Source organism: Schistocerca piceifrons, chromosome 6 (assembly GCF_021461385.2).
Source record: "Schistocerca piceifrons isolate TAMUIC-IGC-003096 chromosome 6, iqSchPice1.1, whole genome shotgun sequence".
NCBI classification, from domain to species: Eukaryota; Metazoa; Arthropoda; class Insecta; order Orthoptera; family Acrididae; genus Schistocerca; species Schistocerca piceifrons.
In genome coordinates this window covers 95,291,199-95,315,845 of record NC_060143.1, presented here as the reverse complement: position 1 = coordinate 95,315,845, position 24,647 = coordinate 95,291,199, and the positions used below count along the sequence as shown (strand labels likewise).

General features: G+C 41.8%; 1 protein-coding gene across 1 annotated transcript in view; it reads right to left on the bottom strand.

The window, feature by feature from the left end:
- LOC124802790 (mitochondrial import receptor subunit TOM70) overlaps window positions 1-24,647 on the bottom strand; it is a 63,009-nt gene that overhangs the window by 6,435 nt on the left and 31,927 nt on the right. The window contains exons 4-8 of the mRNA XM_047263791.1: window positions 23,735-23,888; window positions 23,439-23,646; window positions 22,422-22,556; window positions 19,398-19,622; window positions 9,348-9,444 (exon numbers count right to left, since the gene is read on the bottom strand). Of these exons, the coding sequence (XP_047119747.1) occupies window positions 9,348-9,444; window positions 19,398-19,622; window positions 22,422-22,556; window positions 23,439-23,646; window positions 23,735-23,888 (819 nt within the window). The remainder of the gene's footprint in view (window positions 1-9,347; window positions 9,445-19,397; window positions 19,623-22,421; window positions 22,557-23,438; window positions 23,647-23,734; window positions 23,889-24,647) is intronic.

Genomic DNA, 24,647 nt, shown 5'->3' with positions numbered 1-24,647 from the left:
CAAATAGGACACAGCCCTCTGACCCATGGCTGTCTTCTCAGACTTTAAGAACTGCCTATGTGTGATGGATGTGATGTGCTGCTTACAGTTTGCTACATTTAACCATCGTATTTTATATAATGACGAGAGGGTACAAGCTGGTCTATCGGTAGACCTACCCTCAGTTTTACTTGATGAGTTGAAGGTGGTATGTGTTTTATGATTTTGTTTTTTGTCTTCCCTTCTACCAAAGTTCTTAGGTCAAAGCCTTTTAGTATGTTGGAGGATGATTAGCTGATCACAAAGATGACACATGGATTAGCCAATCTTCTTTTCTGGACTTGCCTATTAGTGGCCATGCAGATCTGGTACCAACATTTCTCACAATCTGCCTTGACTCGCTTGCACCATTGCATCATTAGGAGGAATGGTGAGTGTTCACATAACACAGAGTAAAAGGGAGCGTAAGTGACCTCATCTTGTATTTTAGGCTATCCTCACATTGTGTGCTCTAGCCCCATTCATCTCATACAGTCAACATAAGGGTGCTGACGACCGTGATGTTGTGTACTCTAAAGGTCCAACAGCAGCAACAGCAAAAACAGCAGCAGAGCATCCGCAACAATGACGATGACAATTCATAGAACCATCCTGTATAAAAATTATATAAGTTACAGTAATGAAAAGTGTTGTTAACATCCTTGAAATGTTTACTAAGATGTACAAATAGTGTATTCTCAACTTATTTAAAAGAGTTCCTGTCATTAATATGCCTGGAGAATATTTGCTCTCTCAAATAGGATCATGCTATGGTACCTTATAATGGGATTACCACCCACATGAGAAAGCTTAGGGAGCTAGTAAAAAGTTTCTGCAGATAAAGATAATGTACTAGCTGAGCAAGAGAGGTTTCATGATGATTCTTGATCAGATAGGTTCTGTTATGTGGAAAGAAAAGAGATGAGAAATACACTGACACATACATTACAAAGGCACAATAATATATGGCAGACCATTAAAATTGCAGCACCAGGAAGAACAGTACATAATATAAGTTTCTTTATTGTGCTTATACAGTACAATACGAACAATGCATGATTAAATGTGTAATTTGACTTGGAGGTACACAGTGTGTGAAATATACTACACACAGCTGCCACCACTGGCAGCAAGAGTGTGCCTAACCAGACTCGGCTTCGAGTCAAACTGAACTCTGATGTCAGCTTCAGGTACACCATTCCGTGCTGCTGCAACTATACCGGAGTTCATCGCTCATGATTGCCACCAAGTAGCAGTGTACCGATCTTTGGGCAACATGTGACTCATGGATTCAATGTGTGCAATATCTGGAGAATGTCCTGGACAAGGCAACAGGTGACATTATGCATACTGAGATACGTGAGTACAGTACTGCCAGCAAGAGTTCTCACAATACTTTGTGGAAATAAAATGTGATGGAGACCTCGAAGATAGGACATGGCCTGCTGTCCAGATTATTGGCTGTGCAAACCAGAGGTGATTGTATTGTGTACCCAATGGTACTTGACCCAATCATGTCCAGTGCTGAGTCAGTATGACGATGACGAACGCAATGTTGATTCCCCCGGATCCTCCACAGATGTACATTTCTTCTGTGCCCCTCTAACTGCACTGAGGGAAACCACAGCAATGGCCACTGTGCTGACATCCCATGTCACACCAGACATCATTGCACTATTTGTACAGATACAATAAACTCTCTTTCTAATGAATCTGTGAGGATCCAAATTTTTTTTTTTTCTTGAACGGGGGTTTTCCTTAAATTCAGGCTTTGTCTAAATACATGGAAGGAGTGACCCAGAATCATAATTCAAGTATGTTTAGGCAATACAAGCGCAATTTAATTACAAATTTGCCAGTATCCTGCAGTAAAAATTTAAATACTTCCTGCATATTGTAGTGACAAAAATTGTCACTCTGGTTGGCTGATATCAATTAGAACTGATTCGTCTACATTCAACAAGGAAAAGTAATTCCTGATGGTATTAAATCTTTGCACAGCAGCTGCGAAACTTAGTGCAACAACTCCTGCTCCTCCACCTCCTCTTCATTTTTGTCTTCATCCTCGTTGTCCCTTCGCAAGCACTTCAAACTTCTCACTTACATTCATCTAGGGTGTGGAAGTCAAGATGATACCATCATCATCATCATCATCATCATCATCATCATCATCGTCGTCGTCATCATCGTCGTCATCATCATCGTCGTCGTCATCATCGTCGTCGTCATCATCGTCGTCGTCATCATCGTCGTCGTCATAATCATCTCATTACCATCATAAGAAACAAACTCTTGGAATGTCACATTTTTCAGGAACAGCTACAATACTATTCATTCTTCTTCTGGACCAGGATCAGTTTTAACAGCAACTGATCACAACTACCCTTTGTGAAATAATTTAACACAGTCTGCTGTCTTACATTATTCCGGGTAGTGGCAAACATATGATTTGCCTACAGAATGTTGATTCTCATCACTTCCTCTCTCTCAGGAATTTAACAGGCTTCCACACAACTGCTACTCTGTACTTGGCATTAACATAGTGTGCCCGGGTCCAGATGCTAAAGATGGCTTCTGCAGTTTGGAGGAAGGAACACAATATTGACGTTCCTCAGAAATGATGTTTTCTCGAGATGTACAAGACATTGGTCAACAACAGGTACTATTTTCCTTCCTCGTGCATTGATCTTGGCATCTTAATAACTGAGAAATCTTGCAAAGATTTCTGAAATAATCCAGGCATTGCTGTTCTACTCCTAAGTACAAGGTTGTAGTTTTACGTTTTTGAAACATCTGGGAATTTTAAGTTTACTGTTATTAGTGGAGGCAACATTTGACTTCCATTACTTTTTACACACAATGCCACAGTCATCCTTTCTTTACTTTTTTTACCTCTGTGTCATTTTTCTCTTTTAATGAAATACATATCTGCAGGAAGTAAATTATAAGACGCCAGCCAATTTCACCTATGCTGAAAATATCTGGGCTCTAACCCTATATCAATCATAACAATGTAATGTTCTTCCAATAATTTACATGTTCTACATGCACAGCCTCACTTCCTCTACTAGCATTCTGAAATGAGATAGTGTCCCAGAAGAAGCTGAGTAGCACAAGTGGCTGAAGGTATATGGGTGTACAGCCAAATTTAACAAATGGGATGACACCATGTGCTTGACTAACGTATTTTTCTTCTTGGAAGGCACTACCAAGCAATGGTATGAGAACAACGAGGAGAAGTTCACAAGCTGGGAAGTATTCCAGCTGGAACTGTGCAAGTACTTCGGCAACACACAACGACAGAAGTGCAAGGCTGAAGATATATTAAAGTGCATGGCACAGCGTCCAGGAGAAACTACAGCATCCTACATTCAAGACAGCTGTGTAAAATAGTGGACCCTAGAATGATGAAGGAAGATAAAGTTGCACATCTCATGAAGGGTGTTGCTGAGGACATGTATCAATTCCAACTCCTGAAGGAGGTTCCGACAGCAGACGACTTCATAAAATGGTGCCAGTATATCGAAGCAATGCATCAAAAAAAGAATTACACACAAGAAGTTTGAATGGTTTCCAAACGCCGTATTGATGTCTGTGATGGAGGAAACAACTGATTTCACTAATGTTCTTTGCCATATAGTGAGAGAGGAAGTTCAGAAGGCATAAAACCGAGACGCTTCAAGAGGTCATAAGGGAGGGAGTGGAACAGACACTGAACCCAATCTCTCATCCATCATTTCCCTTTAAAACGGTGAAAAAGTTCCAAGCGGAGTTACGTTCCTACAATGCCACATGAGGAACCTGTTTGGGCACCAAGGAAGACTGACGTCTGGAGGACCCAGGATAACCAATCAGTATGTTTCCACTGAGAACGACCGTGACATATGGTGCGCTACTGTCGAGAAAGGTGGTGGATATTTGATGACGCTCGCACCACAAGACAGCAGACTGATCTTAGCTGACGCCAACTCCGTGACGACGAAGATGAACAAAAAGATGTGGCTGCAGGATGACTTAGGTCATCATCGCCGCAAGCTAGCTGTTGGAGAGGACACTCCCCAACATGCCGATCCAGGTCTCCATCACTGTTTAGAAGCTCCAGCCTATCACGTAGCTGCCACAACCTGGAAAACTAAAGGGTGCGAACTTTCTTGGAGGTGAGGTCACCGAAGAGAAAAATCCTCCACTGTCAATCACTACAAAAATGGTATGAAACTACGTCGGTATCCCCATGGATGGCCAACCAGCCCAAGCTCTTGTGGACTCTGGAGTCATTTTAGACAAGTACCGTCACAAGTTGCAGAAAACCTTATTTGTCAACAACGAAACATCTCTGCTGAAGGTGGCTAATGGGAAACAGTTAAAACCAACAGGAAGATGTACCATTCGTGTGGGTATAAGTGTACATACACAGCCCTTAGAATTCGTCATCTTACAAGAGTGTAATCATTACATCATTCTCGGATAGTACTTTTTGAAAGCTTCTCAGGCAATTATAGATTGTGGTTGCCCAAAGATTATGCAAGACAAGATGAGGTACTGTAGACAGGAAGATGTGCATCCGAATGTGTGGAGACTATGTGTGCTGGATGAAGTGATCATTCCTGCAGTCAGCACTAGAAAGGTAACTGCCCGTGTCAAGCCATGCAGCAACCCATGGATCTTATAGTGGAATGTAAGAGAAGCGTAGCACTGAAGAATAACTTGGTCATCCCAGGCTCTGTCATCTCATTTAAGAACGGATTCAGTGAATCGTGGATAGTTATCTGTCGCCGAGAACCGCAGAGCCTTCCAAGATGCATGTGTGTAGCAAACACTTAGCCGCTAATTGAAGAACAGCTGAGAGTCATAGAAACCTCCCATGCTGAGTCTGTGGGCGAAATTAGCGCTACCACTATGAGACAGGATTTTCTAGCTCGACTATCAACAAAACTCCCTAAGGAACTACAGAAGAAGCTACTTGCCATTCTTCAAGAGTTCTCTGAATGCTTCAATCCACAGGTGAAGAGCAAATCAGACAAATTGACGACGAAGCACCGGATTAGCACTGGAAACCACCAACCAATAAGTCAGAGAGCATACCATGTGCCAGCAATGGAACGTCTAATAATTCATGATGATGTAGAGAAAATGATGAATGACATCATTCAACCTTCGCAGAGCCCATGGTTGTCACCAGTGGTCCTCGTCAGGAAGAAGGATGATTATAGGAAGCTTAATAAGGTAACTAAAAAGGATGTTTACCCTCTTCCACGAATTGAAGATCCACTAGATTGTCTGAAGGGGGCTACACTAGATTGTCTGAAAGGGGCTAAGTTTTCTCAATCATGGACATGTGCTCTGGATACTGGCAAATCGAAATAGATGAGACTGATCATGAGAAAACAGCAATCATCATCCCTGAGGGCCTGTATGAGTTTAAGGTACTGCCATTTGGTTTGTGTAATGCACCAGCAACTTTTGAACAGATGATGGATAATCTTCTAAGGCACCTGAAGTGGACAATGTGTCTTTGTTATTTAGATAACATTTATTTGATGAACATATAAAAAGACCGAGGGCCGTTCTTAAGTGTCTCCAACAAGGTGGACTGAAACTTAATCCAAGTGTCTCTTAGGAGCAAAAGAAATCAAAATACTTGGACACATTGTGTCAAACGAAGGTGTGTGGCCAGACCCAGAAAAGGGGAGATCTATAACGGAATTTCCTATTCCAAAAAGTATTAGAGATGTGAGAAGCTTTCTCTGATTATGTTCTTATTACCGTCATTTTATCAGTTTTGTATCAAAGCCAGGCCACTCCAAGAGTTGTTAAAAGCCGATGCTAAATTTGGGGTGGTGCTCAACAAGATTCTTTCGATGTGCTGCGAAAAGCTCTGACGACTGACCCTGTACTTTGTCTGTATGATGAGAGAGTACCACAGAACTACACACAGATGCCAGGGGTATGGGATTGGTGCTGTTCTGGTGCAAATTTCGGATGGAAAAGAGAAGGTTATAGCCTATGCTTCTAGGACACTTACAAATGCCGAGAGAAACTACTCAACTACAGAAAGAGAGTGTCTTGCTGTGATCTGGGCCACGTGCAAATTTCAACAGTATCTGTGGAAGACCATGCACAGTTGTTATGACCATCATTCACTTTGTTGGTTGACAGATCTTAAGGATCCAACAGGACGACTCGCCAGGTGGGCCCTACGTCTTCAAGAGTATGACATTACCATAGTGTACAAAAGTGGAAGAAAACACCAAGAAGCCCACTGTCCCTCAAAAAACCCTGTGCAAGACCATCAAGACTTTGATGAAGATAGTGACTGTCTCGCTGCACTCTGGGATCTTTCTGTCCAGCAGAAGAAGGATGCCAAGATATCTCAAATTATGCTTGGCTTAAATCGGTTAGAGGATGTGAAAGGACAATTTGAGGCAGTTAATGGATTACTTTGTAGGAAAAAGAGGTGGCTACCAGTGATTCCTAAACACATGCGCTTAGATGTTCTACAGAAATTCCATGACACACCTGAGGCCAGACATTTAGAATTTATTAAGACATATGATAGAATCCGCAAGAGATTTTCTGGCCAAGTTTATTTAAGAGTGTCCGTCACTATGTGTCACACTGCCGAGAGTCCAGAGGAGAAAGGCAGTTCCTCAGAAACCACCTGGCCAACTCATATACCAATTCCACCAGCAAAAACGCCTTTCCAGCGTGTTGGGATTGACCTCCTTGGACAATTTCCAATGTCTGCTAGTTGTAATAGATGGATTATTGTTTGCACTGAGTATCTGACATGCTATGTCATTAAAAAAAGCTGTGAAAACAGCTGAAGCATCCGAGGTAGCCAAATTCACTGTGGAAGACATTATATTAAAACAGTGCCCGCAAGGTCTTTAATTAGGGATCGAGCGAAAGCTTTTCAATCGAATCTTGTGACAGAGATAAACCGCCAGTGCAAGATTACTCATCACATGACGACTGCCTACCATCCGCAAACTAATGGGCTTACTGAACGCCTTAATAAGACCTTGGAAGACGTCCTATCAATGTTCGTCAATGATGAGCACAGCAACTGGGATGAGGTACTACCTTTCGTGACGTTTGCCTACAACACCGCCAAACAAGACACCACAGGATTTACACCGTTTTTCCTGGTGCATGGCCATGAGGTGACTATGACGATGGACGCTGTGTTTCTGTTACATCCTGATGATGTGGACGACTACTACATCGGCCAGGTGTTAACCAGAGCTGAGGAAGCTCGGCAGTTAGCTTGACTCCGCACACTGCAGGCTCAGGAAAATGGTCGCCGAAGGTATGACACGAGCCACTACCCTGTTGTCTACGAGCCTGGTGACCTCGCCTGGATCTTCACTTCTGTTTGGAAGGTTGGTCTGTCTGAGAAGCTCCTCAGGCGCTACTTTGGACCTTATAAGGTTGTAAGACAGTTGTCTGATGTCACTTATGAAGTTCAAGATTTCGACCCCGACGAAATATCAGAGATATGGTCCACGTCTTTCGAATGAAGCCCTATAAGGATCCTGCAACCCAGGGTAAATTCGAAGCTCCAGTGACAGGCAACAAGCGGAAAGGTGACGAAGAGCATAGCAGCAAAAGAAGTTCTAAGAAGATCAGTGCCAGGGCGAGAATCAGTCATCAGGAGCCGGAGTATGCAGGACCGATGACTCGTTCCTGGACTAGGAGGACATAACACCTGAGACGCTGTTCTCTTAAGGAGGGAGCAATGTCGCAGAAGCTGAGTAGCACCATGGTGTAGTGGATATGATACTAAACTGTTGCATGGAGGTTTGCGAGTTCAAAACTCACCTTTACTGTACAATTTTAATTTCTATATTCGGTTCGAGTACATTCTAGAAGTATCCACAAATGTCAAGAATCAGTGTACTGGAATGTTCTGTAGCTGTATATATACTGTATGTGTTCTGGCAAGAGGCAGTTCGCTCTGTGCTCTTGTATGTGCAAGTGTTGAATAAACCTTCTTTAAGTGAAGTTAGTGTGCGTCATTCACCTAATTACACGTGACAATATTATGACTTTTTTTTTAAAACGTTCCAGCCGGTCTTCCAATGCACGAAATTTTTAACACCCATTTTCAGCATGAATCACACAAGACTTTTATTGCAGTATTGTTCCGCTTATAGGAATACTGCCACTTCTCATTACTTACAACCATTTTAAAAGATTATTGTCCACTTCATTAAATGTTCACATGTGACTGTCCTTCCTTTTGGATCCAGAGGAACTGCCACCTTCAGCAGTTAAGATATGCTTTTTTGTTTTCGAGTATGCCGTATAATCAAGATGGTGCCAAATTGTATTTCTTTGCTATATCGGAAAGTTTCATATTACGACTGTCTTCAACGGTGCCAAATTGTATTTCTTTGCTATGTTAGAAAGTTTTATGTTACGACTGTCTTCAACATCACAAATGATTGTCAGATATGCTGAACAGTCGCTTTCTACTTTTGGAGGCCGTATCTCCACGAAAGTAAAATTTATAAATTCAGCAATAAACAACTGGACTTCTGAGCTCGCACTTTTACACTCAATGATTGTGATACCAGATCATGTGACTACGGTTGCATGACGGGCAGGGTGTGAATCGCTTTCTGATTTGTTCAATGCATTTTCTGCTATCACTACAAGGGATTTTGCATTATTGAGCAAAAAACTACACTTTAGATATCTGTCAATTGGAAGAACAGATTGCCGTTTACTGCTGTCACACAATACGAAGTATGGCATGCGTGAAATCAAAACTCACTTGGACGTGTCAGGAATGGCGTACAAATTGGATTTTAATTTGCAGAATATTTCCTGTTTTATTCCTTAAAAGCAGAATGTTTCTTAAAGCAGGGTTTGTTAAAAATGGGGAGGCAAAACCTTGTTTTTATGCGAGTTTCACCAGAACAGATGGAATTGTTAAAAGTGGGATTTCATTAAAAGCAGGTTCTTTAATACATGGTTTTATTTTGTGTTGTTGCAAACAACCCCATTTATTCACTCATGGTATGTGACATTGCTGTACAATCCTGCATGGCCAAATGTACACTATGTTTGTTTTCTTGGCCACTAGTTGCATGGAGTTGTCAAAATCCTACATGGCATTGGGTACGCCCTTCTTTGGGTACTTGTAAGAGTCACGGGATCCCAAACAAGCCACTGTTGAATTCTGACATGTGCTGGCAGACAGTCCTCCTCCTTACACACACACACACACACACACACACACACACACACACACACACACACACACAGAGAGAGAGAGAGAGAGGGAGAGAGGGAGAGAGAGAGAGTTAAATGTAACAACTTACCCCTGTGAACATACAGAGTAGCATTTTCTGGCTCTACTTCAATAGCTTTTCTGTAGTACTGGTCAGCTCGTTCGTAATCTTGCTGATCGCTAAGTACCTTTGAACAGAAAATACATCAGCTGTAATTTAAGCATTGGAAACACCAGGTTGGAATTTCAAAAATATGAGGAAAAGGATAGGTTGTTACACACCGTATAGACGACCTGTTGAGTTGCATATAGGTACCATCTCCCAAACCTAGTCCGCAAACAGATATTCCGTGCCATTTCCCCCGCACACTATCAATCCTCCAATCCTCCCACCACCACCACCACCACCACCACCACCACCACCAAAAGCCAGCTATAAAAAAAGTACCCCCTTTGTCACCCAATATCGGCCTGAACTCAAACAACTGAACCATCATATCCATGTGGAAGACCCACGTCTAAGAGCTGCCAAATCCACCCACCCAGCATGTCCTATTCCAGTCCTGTCAAAGGCGTATCTTACACCATCATCAAAGGCCCAGCACCTGTGAAAGCATCTATGTTGTATACCAACTCTGCTGCAACCATTGCACAACTTTTCATATTGGTATGACTACCAGCCAGATGTCTACAAGGGTTAACAACCACCACTGAACAGTGGCCAAGAGTAAAGTAGGCCACCCTGTGGCACAACACTGCAGTTGAACGTAGCATGCTCAATTTCAATGGATGCTTCACAACTCAGGCCATCTGGATCCTCCCCTCCACCACCAGCTTTATAGAAATGTGCATGAGGGAGTTATCGTTACAACACATTCTCTGCTCATGAAATTATCTTGTCCTCCACTTATGGCAACATACTCTCCTCTCATCCTCCACCTAATAGTTTCTGCCCCCTCATCCTATAACCTACTCCCTTTTCACATTCTCTCACCCTCTTTGTGTGCCTCCGTCTGCCAATGTATCCCTCCAGTCCTTTCTCCATCTCTGCTCCTCTCCTTTTCCGCTCTACATTATTATTTATTATTTTTTTTTTTTTTTTACCTGCCACACCCCACCTACCAACATTGCGCCTAGTGTTCTCTAGTTCCTTCACACCCCACCAGACAGCTCTCTTCTCTGCACCCGTATCCTGCTACTGCTCCCCTTCCCCGCTTCACTACAGATGGCTATTCATCTGAGAGTCATATTCTGGTCAGACCTGCTGGTGGTAGTGGTCGTGTGTGTGTGTGTGTGTGTGTGTGTGTGTGTGTGTGTGTTTTTCTTGGCTGAAGAAGGCTTTCGGTGAAAGCTGTAAGGCTTAACAGTCTTTTCATTGTGCCTGTCTGCAACTCAAAGGACCGTCTCAGTGAGTAGCATTCTATGCCTTTCCTAATATTGTCAGCTGTAATGTATAAAGAATTAATATCACACACTTTTTAAATTTTAAATCGAATGCAATATGCATAACTAATCAATTATTTCTCATTAACAAAACTACTCTCTAAGGAAAAGGTTCTCTATCTAGTTTCAAGTATCTGAAGACACATTATTTATGGAGATGACTTGTATGGAACTTAATTTCAAACACATGTGAATATAAATTCATCTTTTCACATGCAGCTGCAAATTTTAAATTTAAAGTTCAAGTAAATTGGCTGCACAAGAAGTAACACAGCCTTTTCAAGTATGAAAGGTATACCACTAATAATGCAGTCTGAGAGCATAATCTTTTCGATTCCTGTCTAAAGAAGGGTTATATTTTAAGTGGTGAAGAGATATCTCCTGAACTTATACCGAAAGTGACATCCTGAATTCTAGGCTCAAGGTATAGAGGATTGTGTTCAAGGGCAACATTGTGGGTATCCATTCAAGTCTATAAAACATTTGGAAAGAACAAGCATCAAAACTGTGTTACCATCAATGCCAACACCACAGCACCTGCCACTGCAAGGCTGCAGATCACGTGTCACACAGCACTTGGCCCACATGCTGTGCCGTCTAGCTGCACAGCAAAGGTGCAGTCCACACACGAAGATGCCTCTGTGTTAATGTAGTAAACCCTAGCCGGTGTACACACACAAAATAACTGCACAAAGGTAGGGCACCAATCGTGCAGTGCCACACCACAATATACTCATCAATGGTGGGCATATTCCCGTGCCACCAGGGCTTTGTAAGTGCACATGGCAACTTATGATGGCAGTCTTATCTCACTACTGCTGATTCCACGACACCACACCCACCCTCATCTGGATTTTGATTGCATTTGGAACTGGGTTTCTACTATTCGGCACTCCAGGTACCAGATTCTTCCACAGATTTTGCTGACTGCCATCCCACTAGTAGTGCTAGTGCCATCATTTAAGTGTTGCATTATTCTGTTTCTTGTCTTCACTTGTAGAGGAATAATCTGATTTGATGCATTATAAATGGTTCTGAAAGCCTGTGACTGTGAAAACAATAGGTTTGTTTATACAGAGTGTTACAAAAAGGTACGGCCAACCTTTCAGGAAACATTCCTCACACACAAAGAAAGAAAATATGTTATGTGGACATGTCCGGAAATGCTTACTTTCCATGTTAGAGCTCATTTTATTACTTCTCTTCAAATCACATTAATCATGGAATGGAAACACACAGCAATAGAACGTACCAGTGTGACTTCGAACACTTTGTTACAGGAAATGTTCAAAATGTCCTCCGTTAGCGAGGAACATGCATCCACCCTCCGTCGCATGGAATCCCTGATGTGCTGATGCAGCCCTGGAGAATGGGGTGTTGTATCACAGCCGTCCACAATACGAGCACGAAGAGTCTCTACATTTGGTACTGGGGTTGCGTAGACAAGAGCTTTAAAATGCCCCAATAAATGGAAGTCAAGAGGGTTGAGGTCGGGAGAGCGTGGAGGCCATGGAATTGGTCCGCCTCTACCAATCCTTCGGTCACCGAATCTGTTGTTGAGAAGCGTACGAACACTTCGACTGAAATGTGCAGGAGCTCCATCGTGCATGAACCACATGTTGTGTCGTACTTGTAAAGGCACATGTTCTAGCAGCACAGGTAGAGTATCCCGTGTGAAATCATGATAATGTGCTCCATTGAGTGTAGGTGGCAGAACAAAACTAAAATTAGCTCTAACATGGAAATTAAGCGTTTCTGGACACATGTCCACATAACATCTTTTCTTTATTTGTATGTGAGGAATGTTTCCTGAAAGTTTGGCCGTACCTTTTTGTAACACCCTGTATATAACTCATCTGCTACCAGTCACGGTTTTCTTTATTTTATTTTCCGCACAATGCATTTCAGGAAATGATTCCCATTTTCAAGTCAGTTTTTTGGGTTTGTTATGCCATTTCTATGTGATGTTTATGCGTGAGAGTCTGCTTCATTTTGTTGATTTTACTGCAATACATTACTCATGCCTTCTGTTATTTGTTATTCTGCCATTCATGGATACAATAAATTATTCGTGACAGTGGCTCGTTCTTGTGTTGCTTTCCATTTTATGACATATCAGTACATCCTCGCTTTTCAGTTCTGTGTCTAATAATCTACGACATGGGATTGTTGTGCAATTTTCTTCTGCTTTCCAGAATGGATGGTGTTGAGCTTTAACTTTTGGGGGAGCTCCTCTTTGGTTGTTTTTCTTTCGTACACCTTGTCTTATCACTGCTTCTTTTTTTGCCACAGCGGTCACCCAGCTAGAGGAACCTACGTCATTATATCAGCTTCTTAAGTTTCAGTCAATGTAGTTAGCTCAACTGATGGACAAGGTGAGACTGCTGCTGGAGATCAACAGCTTTACCCTGCTTCAACGCATCACCCAGACTGATGACAATGGTAGCAGACACTGATCGGCTCCGTCATTCCACAAGTTCGACACTGCAGGGAAATGGGTCAAATACAAATTGCAGTTGTTTCAACACTTTGCAGCCTACAACATTTCAGATGTTGTTCAATGATAATATTTCTCTTCTGGGGTTGTCATGGATATCATGCGAATTTGCATTAAGCCTTCCCCTCTTATTCACTAAAGTCTGTTCCTTTCCCATAATGATTGGAGCTCTTGATAAATATTTTGTTGGTCACCACTGCATTATACGTTTTTTCGAACAAAGTGCCAACCTATCCAGTACTATCGGCAGTAGCTCACGGAGTTACGAGACATGACCCACACCTGCAAATTCGTATGTGTCTGCAGTAAGTTGTACATAGGCACCATGTTATGTTGTTCAGAATGTTACTGATTCCCAACTTGGGGCATAAGTCATCAAACTATCAGACCCTTTGTTGGAGAATGCCCTTCGTGTAACTGAGGCACAGAAATCTGTTTGTCACCACAGAGCTGGAAATTTCGCCGCTTGTGGCCCGTCTTCATCTCCACACCAGGTCTCTGTTTCTTCAGGGCACCGTAAACAACCAACAACATGTCTGCAGCAGCCACATAATGGCACCAAATTGCAATCCTGCCCTCAATGCTACATCTCTCAGGATAGGGATGCTTGTAGTTTCCTCCAAACCAACTGTTTGTTTTGTAAAAAGATTGAACATATCCAATATTTTTGGTCAAAGAAATTATGGGGCCCATGTGTTAACAGGTAACATGGACACCCACAGTTCTGAGGCAATGGATAGTCCATCAGGTCAATGTCAATGACACTGTGCTTAGGAACCCTTTGGTTTCTGATGAGTCATTCCCGATTCGAACCTGCTACATCATTACCACTATGCATTAATCTCACAAGGTTGTCAGTGGCCTCCAGCATCCCTCTGTACTTGTATGTGAGCCAAAGAAACTTTTAATTCAGCTGTGCATTCAGAACATGGATGTCCAATACCAGCTGGATATTGGGGCTTCCGTTATGTTGACCAATAGGTGCACATTTGAAAAGCTCAGCTCCTTACGGCTCGAAGCTCTGACAGCCCCTTGTTGCTTACAATGGGGATCACTTCACTGTCTTTGGCACCAGTCTTGTACAGATATTGTTCAGATCTACTTCTAAGGCAATTCCAGTGAAGTTGCTTCACTCTTGTGATGATCCTGAAATTTTTCTCTGGATATCTTTGACATCTTTGGCTTCCAAATCTCAGATAATATGGTAACAATCAACTCCCATGTCCCCCATGACAGCATTACAAAGCTCTGTGACAAATACTGTCAGCCTTTTGCGGACTCTCTGGCTATTGCAAAAGACTTTCCCACCAACATCTGGGAGGAAGCTGTGGCACAGTCAAGGTGTATTCAGGAGCTGGGAGTTACCATGCCCATCACTGCCAGTCAATTGGCATCACTCTTCGCCATAGTCAGAAAACCCAACAGGCAACTCCAGCTTTGGGCATATTTTAAGTCCATCACTGAACAGCCAGTCATGGATTCATATCCTCTCCCTCACCTCGAGCAATGAATGGACAAATTATAAAAGGGTGTGTTGTTCTTGAAGAGAGCACTCAAGGCACCTATTTGCAACTCCCACTGGATGATGCAACAAAATCCTTCCTCACCATTAACACTAACATCAGACTGTTCCAATATGAGGGTCTACCACTTGGTAGTGCTTCCACCTGACCTTCTTCCAATGTTTTTTTTAGAGCAACAGACATCGAAGTTGCCTTCCTGCTCCAATTATCTGGATGACATTGTCATCTTGGGTAGAACTCCAGAGGAGCACTTCTGGAACCTGGAATGCCACTGCTAAACACTCACAATGCAGAACTCAGATGCAACTGGGAGAAATACAAACTTTTCTCTATCCAAATTGAATACCTTGGTTATGCCATCCACTCCCATGGCGTTCACCTTTCTACCAACACTTGCAGGCTATTCAGAAGCTTCCTTTCCCAAAGAATCTTGCCAAAGTTCAGTCTGTCCTTGATAAGATTTCATATTATCTTCGCTTCATAATTATGAAATACTCTATTGTCCCATGTCACGCCATACCAACATGGATACTTTATCTCATTGTCCTGTCAGATCAGATGCGGAATTTGAGTCTTCTGAGGACAATTATTTTCACACTGATCAGATCGATAAAGCCACAGTGGTTCCCCTTCTGAGTAACCACAACTGTATTACCATGGCCACAGGGTAAGACTATACCCTCCGGTTCCTTCGACAGTTTATTCAGACAGGTTGGCCTGCAGATAGGGAGTCATTTCCCAATGAGTTTCTTTGGCACTGGTTTTCCCACTGGGATGCCTTTTCAGTTCAAATGGAGGTGCTCCCTTACGCATACCAAACATACAGATATGGATGCTGTGTCCAGCATCTCTGTGGCAACAGGTGTTGGAATTACTTAATAAAGGACATTGGAGTATTGCCCGTATGAAGAAATTGGCCAGACAGCACTGCATGTGGCCGAGGGTGGAAAATGACCTGGAACAAATGATCACACATTGCAAAGAATGCGCTGAGAACATGCCTGCTCCTCTCCAATATTTTTCCGACTGGGTCTGACAAGATGCCCTCTTGCAACGAACTCTCATAGATTTTGCAGAGCCATTTTGGGGTCTGTCAAGGCTTACTGTCATGGACCCCTTTTCAAAATTTATTTAGGTCCCTCTCAATTCTACGATGTCGACAAACACAATTTGGGCTTTAGCAACTGTATTCTGTCAAGATGGATTACCAACTATTATTGAATCTGATAATGGTCCACGATTGTCTTCAACAGAATTTGCGTCTTTCAGCAAGGCCAACAGTATCACCCATGCCAGATTGGCACCTTTCTCATCACCATTTAACGGTGAAGCATAATGATTTTGTGTACCTTCAAAGTGCAAATGTTGAAATTAAAGCAGTCCCACTTCAAGGAAAATGCTCTGCTCCTGTTCTTATCAACATACCATACGACACCTCAGGGAGATAAGTTGCTGGTTGCACTTCTTCATGGCAGGTCTCACTGGACTACACTCCACCTTCTCCAGCCTCCAATTTCCCTGCATGCTCCTACGGCCCCTCAAAATTCCAAGCCAATGCCACAGTGTATTTCAGAGATTTTAACAGCAGTTATTTGTTTGAACTGGGATTATAATCCAACCTGATGGCGGAGCAACCTATGTTATTTGGGACATGTCAGAACACAATCATCACAGACACCAAAATCAGCTATGCTCTCATGCTATTCCTTATTTGCTGTGGACCTCTCTGTTCCCAACGGTGCTAAGGCAGACAACGCCTCCCTCAGCAATTATCCACATTGCACTTTGTACCAGCTAATACCACAATTCCCACATCGCGACTACCGTCGCTGTAGCCTTCGGGGCCTGGGTCACCTCGGCTGCTGTGGCCCCAACCACCACTGCCCTTGGCGTCCCAGGTGTCAATCATCTCAGCCCATGGTGATGTCAGTGTTGTAGTCACCGTCACAGCCACCGAGCCTCCTGCTGTCCCAAATGCAGCCACTGTTGTCTACTGAGATGTCCATTGACCTTGACTCACTTATGCCAGCATGAGATTGCTCACACCAGGACAGGCTGAAGGCACATTCTGCCTCCAGTTTTTCTGGGGGCCTGTGCAGCAAATGCTGGAAAGTGGATTGGTCATGTCAGAAATCAGCTCCCAGTCTGATCTCATTGCCCTGCCTGCGGCCTGGACGTCCTCTTCGTGCTGAGACCCCCTTACAGTACACCACCGTGGTGAGACAACTTGGGGGGGGAGGGGAGGGGAGGGGGGGATAGATTGTGGTACCACCAATGCCTACACCACAGCACCTGCGGCCATGCCGCTGCAGGTCAAGTCACACAGCCCACGACCAACCATTCTCAGCTTGTGTGCAGCACTGCACAGCTGGGCAGTGCAGGTGCAGCCCATGCACACAGCTGCCTCTGTGGTAATGTCACAATGCCAGCTGGCATAACCACGTCAAATTGCTGCACAATGAGAAGCACCTATGTCGCAGTGCCACACCATCGTAGACTCCATCGATGGCTTGGATATTTCTACGCTGGCAGGGCTTTATAAGCACATGCGTCACTTCACATCGGTAGTGTAATCTTGGACTTCACTAGTGCCGATATCTCAAGGCCACACCATCCGGTTTGTCCTCGTCTGTATTTTGATTATGTCTGGAACTATTCAGGGATTTCTACTACTTGGCACTACATACAACGGATACATCCACAGTTTTTACTGATCACCATCCCAGTGGCAGCACTAGCCCTACCATTAATTTCATTTTATTCTATGTGAGGTGTAGTGTTATTCTGTTTCCTGTCTTCACTTGCAGAAGATTAAAACTCTGTTGATTAATCACAACTTATTTGTTGTTCCATCATGTGAATGATCAATGATGGAAATGCAATGTGGAGAAAATACAGCAGAATATGGAAAGAATGAGTAGGAAAACAAAACAACAACAAGACAATAGAATTATAAAAGTGAATACATGGCCAAAACTAAGAAAGAATTTGCCAAGGCCCTCCAGCAACAGAGATAAGCATTAGACAGAGATTCAATCAAATCTAAAATATAACACATATTACAAGCAGCAGCAAAAATATCACTGCACATTTATTAATAATTCATTTCTGTGAGGGAGGTTTGAGTACTTCTGTTTGGAAGCAAGTGTTGTAGGTAGTACAAGTTGATTCAAACACTGTGCGCTACCTCATGTCACAAGATGCTATAACAAAAATGACACCAATTCAGTGGTTGAAAAACCTGTACTACCTTATTTGAAGTACAAGTTCTTTTTGCTGCACTGTTTATTTATTTACTTGTAGTTGAAAGTTACGTGACGAGCCCATTTCAGCATTTTGCCATTATCAAGCGTACTTGTGAAGATGATATAATAGGTGTTACTTTGTTCCTTACATCTATGTTAGTCTATGTCTACTTATGGTACCTTATGCTTACGTCTTAGCTGGAATTACATAGTCCATACAGAATCTTGTAGCGTAAATGTCAGTTATCTTTTTGTTATGATAGGATGATGATATTTATACAATATGTTCAATTTTTATTTGTATGTTATTTTTGACAGCTTTGGCTCCATCATAACAAAAGGACAAACAACATTTATGCTCCAAGATGTCATATGGACCATGACATGCCAGCTAAGACATAAGCATAAGTTGTCACATGTAGACATAAACTAACAGACATAAGGAACAATATTATGCCTATTATATCATCTTCATTAGATACTCGCATAATGCTGAAATGAGCTCGTTGTGTAACTTTTATCACTATGAGTAAAGAATGTGTATTTAAAATAAAACATGTCATTCTCTGACCTCATGTAAGCTGTGGGCCCACTGCACTATCACTCAAAGATTCACATTTTGCTTTTGGATGGGAATACTTGTGATGAGATAAAAGTAAAATGTCAGTCGTGGTGACTACCACCATCAATGACTTCCACTTTTCATCAGGATTGACTAAAGACGCCCACAGACATGGCTACTAAATTACTGAGAAAGCCCATAATGATTCTCACTTATCGTTACATAAAAGAGTGCCATGGAGCAGATGCCACAGATGTGTCAACGGGAATGGTAATAAATACTGTACATGAAAAGCTGGCAATGAAAAGGGAAACTTAAGTGGGTTCAGAACATGGGAGTCAAAATAACTTTTAAAATTTTCTTTGTTAAAAGGTTTCAGGAAGAACATTGACCAAGAAAAATCAGTAACTATTTTTATAGTTTTATTTTTCATCTGAAATCATCACATGTGATAAGAATAGGGATCTTTCTATGAAAGAAATGAAGTTTACAGCATCAATCAGTAAGATAATGGAAATAAGTTTCAGATAAGAATTACTAAGTTGATAGCGCGGAATCATAGTATACAATAAAAATTGGTGGTTCCATGAATGTTTTACTGCGTAATGGCATTAGGATGAAACTAATACAGAATACTTCCTCGAGAAGTTTAATCTGAAGCACTTTTGTCATTGTATGTTTATTTCTCGAGATATTATTCTGTAAAGATTAAAATAGAACCTCCACTTTCAGGCGTAGACCATTTTTAGTGTAATTCCTGTTTTTAATTTAAATTCAATTGAGCATTCGTTTCAATAATTTCTCCATTAATTGTATCCAGTTTAAAGCATATATTGCTGGACATACTGCTAGTTTCAGTGCAACAACTCACCTGAGCAAAAAGTGTATGACACTCTGAACAAGTAGGAAATCTTTCAACAGCTCTACGAAATTCATTCATAACTTCTTCCATTTTTTCCATATTTCTAGTCTGAAAGGCATGTCTATAATCTGTGTAGCACTTCTGCACGTATGCAATTGGGAAGTTTGGATTCAGAGTAACTGCTTTATTGAAGTCATCCATGGCCTCATTCATTTTTTCCATTAGCAAATGTACCTGAAAAAAAGTGATATTTTTGTTGGAACTCATTAACAAATATATGAATCTTTTGTTACACAGTACAAGAGTAATACATTTTTTCCAGAAATATTTAATGATGAACATACTTAGGCAAGACAAAAATGTGGAAACACTACAAAACATGCATGCTCGAACATAAATGCGGGTACTAACCATTGGCTGCATGCTGCATGGTTGTATTTGACTGTGAGTGGCACCTGTGCAATGTCGTCGACACATTGCAAGTGCTAGTTGCGATTAGAACAGTTTCTGTAAATATGTGGGTGCCTTTATCAGAGCTAAGTGAACTCTAGCATGGGCAAATTGTTGTGTACTTCAGTAACCAATCGAGTCCAAGTGTTTGATGTTTCCAGAGGCAACTTGTTGAAGATTTAAACTGCACACAGGGAAAGCTGAAAAACGTCATTCGCTAAAAGCCTCACATGGATGAAAGAGTGTATTGAGTGAATGTCACAGCCACTGATGAGGATTATTGTGAAAAATATGAGGAGAGCAGCTGACAAAGTCACTGCAAAACTGAATGTCGTGCCAGAAAAACATATGGGGAGCTCTGTGAGCAGGGAATTGCAGGGTGAGCTAGAATTCCAAAAACACTTATCAGTGTTCCAAATGCCTGCAACAGGAAAACATGGCGCCGAAGTCATAAAACCTGGACAATGGAGCAATGGAAGAAAGTCATTTGGTCAGGTAAATCTTTTTTCATACTTTTTCCGATTTATGGCCAAGTTTACAACCCAAGAGTGAAATGTGGTAGTTCGATGATGGTTTGGGCAGCCATATCCTGGTATTCCATGGAGCCCATCGTTACTCTGCATGGTCACATCACTGCCAAAGATTAAAAGATCGCTTTTGCTGATCAGGTCCATCCCATAGTACAATGTTTGTTCCGCAATGCCGATGATGTGTCCCGTAATGATAGGGTCCCTCTTCACACAGCTTGCATAATTCAGGACAGGTTTTGTGAGCACGAGGATGAATTGTTACATCTTCCATGGCCCCCATAGTCACCAGAGGTCAATATTATTGAGGTCTTGTGGTCTACTTTGCAGATAAGGATGCACAATCACTATCTACCTGAACTGAAAACCATTCCAAGATGACTGAAAGCTGTCTTGAATGCTGGTTGGTTTCCTACACCATTTTAGGACTGGTAATGTGTTGTGTTTTTTGTCTTTCCATGTTTTTGTCTGCTCCCTGTATTTCTAAAAATAATAAAAATCAAGATTTTTACATTTTTGTTGGTGAGTCAGTTCTAAAGTTTTCTGGCTGATTAGTTTTAGATTTGGTAGTACATTACCATATTTAAGCCACCAGGAAATCAAAAAAAGTATTTGTATGATGCTGCAACAAGTAATTACAAACCTAATTTACTATCAAAGAGATACAAAATTTTTTGTAGCAGCATTGCTATAACAGCAATCATAATTAATTATTACAATCATAATTAAAGTCGACTGAATACTCGAATATTCATAATACAGTTATTATTATTATTATTATTATTATTATTATTATTAATCTTAATATTTATGATCAGGCAGGGCTACCTGTGAAACCAGTTGTGTGGTCTAAAAGCTAAGTTGCAACCACTGTGCTGCATTCTATGTAAGCATGACAACCAACAAGCTGTCTGTCCACATGAATGGCCACTGATGAACTGTGCCAAGAAACAGGTGGACTGCCCTGTTGCTGAACACGCTGCCAAACATGGTATCCTTCATTTCAATGACAGCTTCACAGCCTGTGCCATCTGGATCCTTCCCACCAACACCAGCTGAATTGCACAGGTGGGAACTTTCCCTGCAATACATCCTACATTCCCGTAACCCTCCCGGCCTCAACCTTCATTAGTCACTGTCCTCACCCATCCAGCCCCTCCCCTGCTCCCATTCCAGCACTACACAGTCATCATTCGACCACCACATCCAGTCTTTTTATTCATTTATTTATTTCTCTCTATTTCTCTCCTTTGCTGCTACTTCACCTCCCCCCCCCCCTCCACACTTCTACCCAGTTCTTCCCCTAAGCTTCAGCATTTCACTGTCCGCCATCCCCACCATACTATCCCTCCCCCTCCCCACCTCAGCCTCCTGCTTACTCCCACTTGCCATTCCCATTGTGTGCACCCCCCCCCCCCCCCCCCACACAACTGCAGTCTCAGGCAACTGAAACCACACTGTGAGTGGCAGCACTATGATGGGAGTGGTAAATGGGGGTAAGGAGGAGGCTGAGGTGGGGAGGGGGAGGGATAGTATGGTGGGGATGGTGGACAGTGAAGTGCTACAGGTTAGGCGGAGGGCAGGGGAGAGGTGTGGAGGGGGCGAGTAGTGAAAAAGGAGAGAAATAGAGAAAAATAAATAAAAAGACTGGATGTGGTGGTCGAATGATGACTGTGTAGTGTTGGAATGGGAGCAGGGAAGAGGCTGGATGGGTGAGGGCAGTGAGTAACGAAGATTGAGACCAGGAGGGTTACGGGAATGTAGAATGTATTGCAGGGAAAGTTCCCACCTGTGCAATTCAGAAAAGATGGTGTTGGTGGGAAGGATCCAGATGGCACAGGCTGTGAAGCTGTCATTGAAATGAAGGATATCATGTTTGTCAGCATGCGTATGTGTGTCTATTGTTGATGAAGGCCATTGGCAGACAGCTTCAAGTGTGACAGTCTTCTTGTTGTGCCCATCCGCAACTCAGCATCTCCACTATATGGTGAGTAACAACTTCCCTTGACATGAAAGTTACACTAAACTTATGTTTTCTAATTATAAGGCAACTAACCTGCCCCCTGTGATGATACACATCTGAATTGTTTGGGTCCAACTGAGCAGCCAGATTGAAGTCTTCTAGGCTTTTAACTGGCTGCTCGAGTTGCATGTGCAGTGATGCTCGCTTTATAAGTGCATTAACTCGAAGCTGTAAAAGAGAACATCTGGTAAGATAATAGGATTAATAATTATATATAGAATCCACAGCAAAATAGTAAAAAGGCTTCTGAAGAACCTATTACTCATCTAAACATCTAACTTAATTTAGACTCATTTCGATAAATCAAGCACTTAAAAAATAAAACAGCTTTTCTATTTTCAATATTTCTTCACATAAACTGGCTGATTTTATTTAGTTCCAAAGTCCAATAATCTCCTTCATTCTTTCTTTACAAAATAAAATCTGTTAAACGGAAATCAAGCAGGCAGCACATCAAGCGCAACAACACATTTTGCTACCTCAGATATGATTTAGTAGAATATTATATGAGATAAGCACCTTCTGTAGTAAACGATTAGTGTATATTTAGTACTGATGTAAGCACCTTTGGTAGTAAATAGTTAGTGTATGATTAATTCCTTACTCACAAACACAGGAAGAAGGTATGAACTGCCCCCCCCCCCCCCCCACACACACAAAGGGAGGGAGGATAAGGAGAGGGCAGGGGTGGCTGTAATACTTCCTTATTATCAATGTTACAGAAATCGATTCATAACAGCAAATATCCTTCCTCTCTTGGGGAATAACGGTAAGTGTGAACAAAAATTCTGCTGTCAGTTACAATTTCCCAACTTCCATACTTTCTAATGAATACTGATATTAGATGTTCTGAAATCTCTCTTTTCTCAAACAATTTATAAAAACTTGCATTACAGTGTCCCTGTTCTTATGCAGTCAAAAGTGAGAAGTTTGATGGACTGCTATTTGGTCTCTACACTTCCTACACAGTATGTGCCACCAACAGTCCAAAGTGTTGTAAATGATGCATGAGGTAACATTTGTGGTGTATTTACGCATACTGCATCTTACCTTTACATTGGCATCAGGATTATTTATAACAGCCTCAAAATCTTTAAACGCTGCATCATGCTGTCCAAGGAGGAGGTGAAACGTTCCTCTCAGAACGAGAGCCTCGTTTTTGTACTCTGCCGATTCTGAATTTATTTCATCTGTGCAGGCTGGAATAATGTCATCATAATCTTGAACAACAAAGGCTTGCTTTGCACGGGCAAAACCTCTGTGACAAATGAACAAGGACAGTAATGTATTAATGAAATGCCTGATTAAAATCTTACTAACTTCAAACTGAGGCTAATAAAACTAACCTTATATCAGCTTCTGCTGAATCACTTTCATTTTTATCGCTCATACTGTTTTTAATAGGATCTTCAATAAATGAAGAGAAAAAGGTTTTAATAAACTGTTTTGACGGCATGATTGCCTTCCTGCTTGCCATAGCCTCCTTAGCATGCTGCCTACCTGTTGAAGGAAAAAAGGACAGATACTTTTCTTGAAATAGCTGTCATGAAATGACAGAAACAGTGCTGAAACTAAAGACTTGATTGAGATTTCATTTTCTAAAAATACAACACAGTACACAAAGGTATGAGACCTACCCTTCAGAGGAATTTATTAACAGTGGATAGTCTTCTAAGCAAACTTTTGAACTGCATCCTTCAGAGTATGCATTTAAAAAAAGGCTGAAAATGACCTTGTTCAAAAGTTTTCTATCTTGTCTACGTGCTTATTGAATGCTTAATGCTTCAGAATATTAAGAACACTTTCAGACCTTGGTTTATCTTACGAGAAGGCACTTTTCAAAAGTAACAAGACAGGAATGAGACATCATCATCACATTTCTACAAATCAAGAAGACAGTTAGACACACACTCTACAGGTTGTTGTTGTTGTTGTTGTTGTTGGTGGTGGTCTTCAGACTGTCAACTGGTTTGACGCAGCTCTACATGTTGCTCTGTTCTGTGTGAGCCTCTTAACCTCTGAATAACTGCTGGAATCAACATCCATTTGAACCTGCTTACTATATTCAAACCTTTGTGTTCCTCTAAAAGTTTTACCCTTCACACTTACTTCCATTATCAATGTGACGATTTCTTGATGCCTGAGGGAGTGTCCTATCAGTTGATACGTCCTTTTGGTCGAGTTGTGCCATAAATTTCTTTCTCCCAAATTCAATTCAATACCACCTCATTCGTTATTCAATTAATCTACTTATTCTTA